Raw genomic sequence first — 9,907 nt, 5'->3', positions numbered from 1 at the left:
CTGTTGCAGTAAACTATTTGCTGTTAACTGTTTGTTATTAGTTGTTTAGAGCATTTCCAAGAGACTCTTAGTGCATTCTCTAAAAATAATATAAATAATTGACTTTTAGTGATTTAAGAGTGACTAAGATATTCAATTCCAACAATATTCCTTATATTCACTCCTTATTTATTATTTTATAATTAAAATTATTAATGATTGTTATATTTACCAATAGTAAAAGGAGAAGGACTCTTTAATAATAAAATTATTAATAAAAAATGAAGTTAGGAGGCAGTAAAAGGTGAAGAGGGGTTATCTGTTAATAAAGAGGATGAATATGCTCTTAATGATTTAAGGAGCCACTAAGAGGCTGTTGGAACTGTTTTTTAATTCTCTCTCCTCAAATTTTAACTTAAGAGCCAAACTAAGAAGCTCTTGGAGATGCTTTTAATTATTAGTGTCTGGTAAAACTATATTGAATTATTGCTGGTAGTATTTAAAATGTTTAATCTAGACATGTTTTAAATTAATCAACAAATAAATTATAAAATAAAAAATGTATTACATAAATTAATAAAAATAATCTAAATTAAAAAATTAAAATAAAAAATATATTGAACGCAATAAACCTTGTTATTTCTGTAATTATATTAAAGAAATAGAAATAGTGTTAAAAAAGAAACATATTTTGTGGAAACAATAAGGATAATTTGATTAATAACAACTAACTACAAACAACTGTTTATAAAAAGCTATAAAACACTGCAGTTTCCAGAGAAAATGTTAAACGTTGCGGTTATATAAACCTAACCAAGCGCTATATTTCATGCGGGTTGGAGTGAAACACTAAACACTCATCTGAAAAGTTGAAAGAAACACCCCTTAAGAGCAATTTTATCTTTATTGTTGACAAGTTAAGTCAGTTTAAAAAATAATTTATCAAATTGTCTTCTCAGCCATGAATCTTATCATTTATATACTTCACATGTGCGTCATTTTATCACTCATTAATATTAACAGATTACAAACATATAAATAGATGTGAAAAAAATCAAAATAAAAACAAAAAATTATATTATTTTTTTTGTACAAGTTGGCAAAAAAAATCAAAATATTAACCTCCAACTTTATTATTAAATAAAAATATGTGAATTTAAAAAAAAAACGAATTTGTAACTCGTGCAAAAATAAGAAATAAATTATATGTATTAAATTATAACGACATCTCAAATTGATCCAATTTATTAACATTATGAGTAAAATTGTTCTTAACCGCGAACGTTAAAAGTAATATTGTTTTTTTAAATGAAATTACTTACAAGAGTAATATTGTTAACTTAGATATTTTTACACATTACCTTATCCCATTAATATATCATAAAATAAGTATAATACCTTATGACCACTTATGTTTGTCTTAATCCGGATTATGTGTGATCATGGTCCGATAATTCATTATCTTATACACATTGTTAGGTTTTGGATCAATAATTGGCTCTCCAACTAATAATATCTCTCTTCAATTATTTGATTAAAATTAGAGAAAATTATATGTTTAAGTTTTTTTTATATATAAATATGATATATCATTCCATTAAATTATAAATTGTAAATACAACACGAAAATTAAAAGTAATAAAACATTTAACCCATACAGACTACAGAAAGCAGCTATCGCAGAATTTCTGCATATAGAAGTCCCGCACACATTCCTCCATAATCTAATGGAGAAATACCTTATCCGCTCCTCATTCTATGCATAGCTCACTACTCTCAAGCGGGGAAGCTCCGCTGCAAAATAGTGGAGACGGGACCTCTTTAGGAAGGCGCTCCTCATGAAACCGCCCCAATTCATATGAAGAACCCCACCACGGAAACCAACCGCCTGTCATAAAAGCTGAACTTGATCTCCCCCTCAACTTATAGGGAGAGAAAACCTCTTGTCCCTTTAGAGTGTTGTCATTTTATCTCATTCTAGCCTCACACATAGTTTCGAAACAAGCTGATAAGCTATATGTGAAATTAAAAAAGGAAATATATAACTATCAAGCTGAAACTGGAACTCGAGCTGAAAATGGTTGGAAAGGTCCCGATTGTCAACCATGCTTCGTCGTATTGCCATAGCCAACCTTCTTTACCTTTCTTCCGGTAATGAAAGACAGTCAACCAGAAGCTTAAGACAGTACAGTAAACCCATCTTCTTACTTATTCTTCTTTTTGGAAGAGCAAAGACTCACGCTTTGCTTTCTCATTGGAAAGACTTTTCTTGAAGAGAAATAAAAACCATAAAAAATATAAATACAATAAAAATAGAAATCATATCATTCTCATAAGTTGAATCTCCGTTGTAATTCATTCTTCATCATTTAAGCTATTCCGGACATTTGGATCTGAGTCCTTTCTTTTTTTGCAATCACGCAGATCTATAGATCTACGGACAAGATAAACATTTTTTACTCTTGCTAAGACTGAACTTAAGTCTATCTTGCTCTCATATCCATTCTCTTGATTTAAGTCTTAATGCCCTAAATGTGAAGATCATCGCAATCACTGAATAAAAAGTTGTAATGTAAACTTAATAAAATGAATGAATGTACTCTATTTATAAGGTTATCGAGTTGTAGCAGACGGTTATGAGTTGAGGATAAAGTGGGACATGTGTCTCCTGTTGATACGAGGATGTGCGCCTAAATATCAAAGACGAATACTCTTCAAACCCATTAGGCCCGTGATTCTCGGGATCAGGCATGATGGTAACAACTGGATTCTTGACTAGGTCTAATGAGACTTCCCGAATCAAGGTTCATATATGCGGTGGCATTCCTCTATTTCATTGAGGAGGCGACATGTGTTCAGTTTCTCCATGTGTTGGTTCGGGTTCCTTAGGCGCCACATGGCAACGGAAATCAGACGCGCGAAAAAATATAAAATAAAATTTATACTGTTATAAGTACAAGTTGGATAAAAAAAATCCAAATATCTCACCGAATTTTAAAATATTAATATCAAATTCTATTATTAAATTATAAAAAATGTAAAATTCTTTTTTAGAACTAATTGATACGTAACTGGTGCAGAATAAGGAACAAAATATACGTGTTTTACAATGATGTCTAAAATTGACTCAACTTGCCAACGTTAAGGGTAAAATCTAGGAATGTAAAAAAGGTGGGTGGGGAATGCTTTCCCATCCCCATCCCCGTTCCCTGACTAGTCGGGATTCCCCGTCCCTATGCCCACGAACTAGACGGGGAAAAATTTATCTCCATCATCGTCCTGCGGGATCCTCATTCCCCGTTTACAAATGTTCCAAAATCTCCATTTCCCATTCCATATTTCCTGCGAAAATCTCCGTTTATGTTAAAAAAAATCAGTAAAGAGCAAAATATTTAAAGAAACAGTAACTAATAATACCAAATATTAACAATCATTCTCAAATTTTTAAAACTATAAAAATTAAAAATGATATGTCAATTACCTACAAAACTTATTAATTAACGGATTAAAGTATTCTCAACTCTCCTTGATTCTAGGATATTATCTATACAGTTATTCTCTAAAACTTCAACAGTTATGCCTCGCAAGTTATTTACTGTAAATCATAATCAATCTAACCATCTCTCCATCCCTTCTTCCATGGCTTCCATCATCATTCTCCTCATCATAATCACAGTTTCTTCAACATTTTCTGCAACTGTAATCGAAGATCTCGCAACCCTAAAACCCCCTCCAGATTTAAACTCAACAATCATCAAAAACTGCCAACATTTCCCATCTCTCAGATACTGCAATCCCTCCCCTATGGATAACCTCAACGAAATCTTCAAATTCACCATTGTTGCCAGCCATCTCTGCAACGAATCAAGAAACCCTAATTGTATTGAATCTTTCCCCAAAATTGACCTTAGAAACCGCCCAAAGATCGTCCCTTTATACATATCTTACACCTTCTGGAATTACTGCCCTTTAAGCATCATCTCCATCGATTTATCTAATAATTCATTCAAAGGAACTTTCCCAATTGATGTCGGTTCCGTTTCTCCAATTGATTCTCGGGATTGTCCGTGGTAACGTCTGGATTTTTGCCTGGTCTAGTGACACTTCGTGAATCAAGGTTTCTAATATGCGGTCGTATATTGCTCCTATTTCATTGAGGAGGCCATACGTGTTGTTTCGGGGTTCTTATACGCCACGTGACAGAGTTAGCTGGATATCAGACACTAAAAAAAAAAATACTGTATTGCATAAGAGTTGGCCATAAAAATCCAAATATCTCGCGGAATTTTAAAATATTGATCACCATATCATATTATTAAATTAGAACTAACCTGATCCACAATAAAAGTTCTCGTGGGGTGAGATTTGCTACACACGTTAAGGGTAAAATCGTAACATTTTAAATGTTAAATGTAAAATTGATTCTGACTGTAAATGTCATGACTATTTTAGGCTTTATTTTACAAATTATATGTCTAGTACCTAAAAAACTTATTAATTTATGGATGGGATAAACTGCAAAAATACGCATAACGTTTACGGTCAGGATCAAATTTACCCGTAACATTTAAAATGATGTAATTTTATGCCTAATGTCTACAGTTGTGATCAATTTTACCCCCAACGTCTAAAATTGTGTAAAAACACCACTAACGTTTACATCTAGGATCAATTTTACCCCTAACATTTACAGCCATAATCAATTTTACCTCTAATGTTTAAAATGATGCAAAAATCCCCGAACGTCTACATGATCAATTTACCTTTAACGTCTAAAATGGTGCAAAAATATCAACATTTACAACCAGAACCAATTTTATCCATAACGTCTAAAATGGTACAAAAATACCTCTATTGTTTAGGGTTAAGATCAATTTTACCGCTAACGGTTAAAATGATGCAATTTTATCCTTAATGTTGCGAATATTAGCAGTAAAATTGCACAATTTTAACCGTTGTGGATAAAATTACTAAATTAGAGGTATTTTTACACCTAACCGATTAAAGTATTAGCAACTCCTTGATTTCAGGATTTTATCCATACAGTTATTTTCTAAATTTCAACAGTTATACCTCGCAAGTTACTGAAATTCTAATCAATCTAACCATCTCTCCATCACTTCTTCCATGGCGTCCAAAACTTCCATCATCCTCATAATCACAGTTTCAATCTCAGTTTCTTCAACATTTTCTGCAACTGTAGTCGAAGATCTCGCAACCCTAAAACCCCCTCCAGATTTAAACTCAACAATCATCAAAAACTGCCAACATTTCCCCTCTCTCAGATACTGCAATCCCTCCCCTATGGATAACCTCCATGAAATCTTCAAATTCACCATCGTTGCTAGCCATCTCTGCAACGAATCAAAAAACTCTAATTGCATTGAATCTTTCCCCAAAATTGACCTCAGAAACCGCCAAAAAATCGTCCCTTTATACCTATCTTATACCTTCTTCTGGAATTACTGCTCTTTTGACCATTAAGGTTATTTTTGCACCTTATCCTATCCGTAAATTTTTTTTAGGTACTTGACATATACTTTTGCGAAATATAAGTGAATATGGTACACCCTTAACGTTACGGTAAGTATCAATTTTATCCGTAACGTCTAAAATAGTGTAATTTTACCTCTAATGTTTACCGTCAAGATCAATTTTACCCCAACTTTTAAAATGATGTAAAAATACACTAACAGTTACAGTCATGATCAATTAAACCACTAACGTCTAAAATGGTGTAATATTACCCACAACATCTAAAATGGTGCAATATTACCCACAACATCTAAACTGGTGCAAAAATACCCCTAACGTTTACGGTCAGAATCAATTTTACCCCTAATATTTAGGGTCAGGATCAATTTGACCCCTAATGTCTAAAATGGTGCAATTTTATACATAACGTCTAAAATGTTACAAACATACCCTTAACATTTACAGTTAGAATCAATTTTCCCCTAACGTCTGAAGTAGTACAATTTTACCTATAACACCTAAAATGGTGCAAAAATACCATTAACGTTTACCGTCAGCATCAATTTTATCCCTAACGTGTACAATGGTGCAATTTTACCTATAATAACATCTATAATTGTACAATTTTACTCTAATGTTGCCAATGTTAGGGATAAGATTGCACCATTTTAAACGTTAAGGATAAAATTGGTCCGCTTATCCCTTCGCAACTCCTTGATTTCGGCACATTATTTATACAGTTATTTTCTAAACTTCAACAGTTACAACGAGTAAGTTATTTACTGTAAATCTCAATCGAACTAACCATCTCTTCCATGGCTTCCATTTCCAAAACTTCCATCACCCTCTTCATCATCACAATCTCAGTTTCTTCAACATTTTCTGCAACTGTAGTCGAAGAACTCGCAACCCTAAAACCCCCTCCAGATTTCAACTTAACAATCATCAAAAACTGCCAACATTCCCCCTCTCTCCGATACTGCAATCCCTCCCCTATGGATAACCTCAACGAAATCTTCAAATTCACCATAGTTGCTAGCCATCTCTGCAACGAATCAAAAAACCCTAACTGTATCGAATCTTTCCCCAAAATTGACCTCAGAAATCGCCGAAAGATCGTCCCTTTATACCTATCTTACACCTTCTTCTGGAATTACTGCCCTTTAAGCATCATCTCCATTGATTTATCCAATAATTCACTCAAAGGAACTTTCCCAATTGATGTTCTATCTTGTTCCCAAATTCACTCTCTTGATTTAAGTCTCAATGCCCTAACTGGAGATATCAACATCTCCTCTTTCACTCCCCTTACTAATCTAACATCCCTCAATCTCTCTTTCAACTCCTTTTCGGAGAGTCCTGTCGCGGATTCCTCCTTCTTTACGCGGTTTAACGCCTCGAGTTTCCGTTACTCCGGCCTCATTCCGAGCCACCGTCACTATACCCTAAAAGCCGTGTTTCTCCTAATCGGATTTCCTTTCTGTCTGATTGTCTCAATAGTTTGTTTCGGGTGGATTTGTATCGTCCGCCCAGACTACTTACATGTCCGGAAACACACGTTTACCCCCGCAATGCTTAGGGCTGCCACTAACAACTTCTCCCGGACAAATTTGGTCGCGAAAACCGACACAACGAGTATATACAAGGGGACCCTCCGGGACGGAAGTGATGTTAGGGTAGATATATACCGCGAAAACCGCGAAAACAACATTGATCATGGGGGTTTTAGGGAGGAATGTAAGGTACTTGTTCGGCTGCGACATGAGAACGTTGTCCGGGTGCTCGGGTGGTGCGGTAATCGGAAATTTCGGGCGATAGTGACGGAATGGACGGAAGGGGGAAATGTGGAAATGTGGTTGAGTGAATCAGTTCCTTCATGGAAGCAAAGGTTGAAATTGGTAATGAAAGTTGTGGAAGGGATGTGTTATTTACAAGAGGAATGGCCTGAAATTGGGTATGATCTTAGAACAAAGAGTGTGTTGCTAAATTTGAAGATGGAGCCTCTAATTTCAAGGTTTAAGATTGGGATCCAAAATGTTTACTCCAAAAGTATGTTCTCTTAATCTCTATATTTTGTTATTTAATTGTTCGGGTTAACGGATTCAAGATTCACTGAGAGAGGGTGTTTATTGTGATTTATAGATATGGGGTTAAAGATATGTTTCTTGTAGTTTAGATAATTAATTACGAAATTTTGGGTTAAAGAGAGGTTGTGATTTGCGTTTCTTGTAGTTTAGGTAATTAATTACGGGATTTTGGGTTAAAGAGAGGGTGCTTATTGTGATTTATAGATATTGGCGTTTCTTGTAGTTTAGGTAATTAATTACGTGATTTTGGTAGTTTTTAGTGTTTTTATAGATTTAGGGTAGTCATATAGGGTTTCCGGGAGTTCTACTCGCGTAAAGCTTTGAGATATGAATCTTTGCATGCTTTACACGTAGTTGAGTCCCAGACTAAAACTCCTAGAAACCCTATATCACTAACCTAAATCTAGAAACTATCATAAATATGAGAAATTATATTATGGATCGGGATCTGGATGTGCCACATCAACATTTGAGCTGATGTGGCATCATTTGAGTGGATGAGGCCTGATCCCGATTAGGGGTGTGCATCTGTTTAGTTCAAATTACCGAACTAATTCAATTCGGTTTTCGGTTCAGTTTTTTTTTTACATTTCGGTTTGGAGAAAAAAATGAACCGCACTGAATTATTCGTATTCTACATTTCATATATAAATATACATACATATTTGATTTTAAAGTCTAAATTTTTACATTGTTGTTAAAATAATAATTCAATATAGATATATTTTAAAAGTACTTTAAGTTTTTTTTATTGTGGAGGTAAATTTAATGAGAAAATATAGTTATTTTTATTTGTTGTTTCATTTTTTAACTAAATTCGGTTTTATATTTTGGTTTTATATATTGTTCGGTTTTCGGTTTGGTTTTAACTAATTCAATTTGGTTTTCGGTTCAGTTTTTTTTATACTTCGGTTCGGCATCAGTTTTAGGTGTATTTTGGTGTTTGGATCGGTTTGGACAAAAAAAATGAACCGCACTAAATTATTGATATTCTACTTTCATATATAAATATAGATACATATTTGATTTTAAAGTCTAATTTTTATATTGTTACTAAGATAATAATCCTATATATATATATATATATGTATATATGTATATATATATGGAAAGTATTTTAATTTTTTTTAATGGTTGACGTAAATTTAATGAGAAAATATAGTTATTTTTATTTGTTGTTTCATTTTTTAACTAAATTCGGTTTTATATATTGTTTGGTTTAGTGTCAGTGTCAATTATTTTTGTACATTATTCTGTTTTCTCAGTTTACTCCCAACCCATTATAGAAATTTTCAATAAATACCCACATCTCGTAATTTTTTTGTCTAATTACCTGGTATCCTAGGTCGACAGTAACTAATCCAGATTCGAGTCGCATAGGTCCTTCTGGGGAGTCAAATCTCTCTCACCAAGTATTTTAAAGAAAACTACATTCCCATCTTTAGAATTGGTTCCCTAATTGGTTAAACTGATCCCGTACCTTAACCATCTGAACCACGAACTCAGTCGTCCCGCATCCCATAATTAGTTTACGATAAACGCATCTTTTATCCTAAAAGTATGCCTAATTTGCTAATGTTTTTTCAGATATCTACAAGTTTGGTGTATTTTTACTAGAGATGATAACAAACAGGAGGCCACAGGAGGAATTTGAAAGGGGTGAAGCTGGTTTTACAGAGTACATCAGACTGATCAGTAGTTCCGGAGATGTTCGGGATTTGATTGATTCGAGAATGCGATTACCCGAAAATATGTTCGAGCAAGCCAAACATGGAATAGAGTTGGGATTGATTTGCACTGATCAATCAACGAGTAAAATACCAAGTTTAGATGAGATATTCAATATGATAGCAAAGGCTTATAAGTCTTGTTTGGTTTTGGAAATGCAGAATCATCGGAGAATTCATCGAGATAGAGAGCGAACGCATAACCGCGTTGTTGGAAAAAATATGTAATATAACACGTTTGTAATGTTATTTTTTGTTTGTTTAAGTAAAAGGTTTACCGTCATTTCAATTACTTTCTTGTAATTTCTGCTAGTTTCAGTCAGTTTCATATTTCATTAAATTTTGTTTTACATTTATATATAGTTTATTTCTGTTACGTTTTATATATGAACTTTTAAAAAAAAAAAAATTGCGCACAATGCGCTTACATTATAAGGAAGAAAGAAAAATTCCCACTAGATTCGGATGTGATTTGAACCCATGACCTCCCAATGCATATGTAAGCTATCAACCACTAGGCTAAGAGCTTCACCACAATGCGCTTACGTTTTATATATGAACTTATCTCATCTAACACGAGTTGTATCCAGATGAAGGAGATGCACTACAGGTAGGGATGCACATGGTTGGTTAACTAGG

The 9,907-nt window shown here is 33.6% G+C and overlaps 1 protein-coding gene across 1 annotated transcript; it reads left to right on the top strand.

Moving 5' to 3' along the window:
* Positions 1 to 6,269: 6,269 nt before the first annotated feature.
* Positions 6,270 to 9,541, top strand: LOC136232250 (LRR receptor-like serine/threonine-protein kinase RGI5). The gene is made up of 2 exons (XM_066021305.1): positions 6,270 to 7,503; positions 9,129 to 9,541. The coding sequence occupies exons 1-2, from the start codon at positions 6,270 to 6,272 to the stop codon at positions 9,494 to 9,496; spliced, it is 1,602 nt and encodes a 533-aa protein (XP_065877377.1). The 3' UTR covers positions 9,497 to 9,541.
* Positions 9,542 to 9,907: the final 366 nt, after the last annotated feature.

The sequence above is a fragment of the Euphorbia lathyris genome, chromosome 6 (assembly GCF_963576675.1).
Source record: "Euphorbia lathyris chromosome 6, ddEupLath1.1, whole genome shotgun sequence".
NCBI classification, from domain to species: Eukaryota; Viridiplantae; Streptophyta; class Magnoliopsida; order Malpighiales; family Euphorbiaceae; genus Euphorbia; species Euphorbia lathyris.
The sequence above is the reverse complement of the archived record's forward strand: the minus strand, read 5'-3'. Positions and strand labels throughout refer to the sequence as shown.

What these genes read in the sequence shown, in the direction of transcription:
- LOC136232250 (XM_066021305.1), top strand. Translation starts at nt 6,270, where the DNA reads ATGGCTTCCATTTCCAAAACTTCCATCACCCTCTTCATCATCACAATC. An exon ending in CCAAAATGTTTACTCCAAAA is followed by an intron (nt 7,504 to 9,128) that starts GTATGTTCTCTT and finishes ATGTTTTTTCAG; the next exon opens with ATATCTACAAGTTTGGTGTA.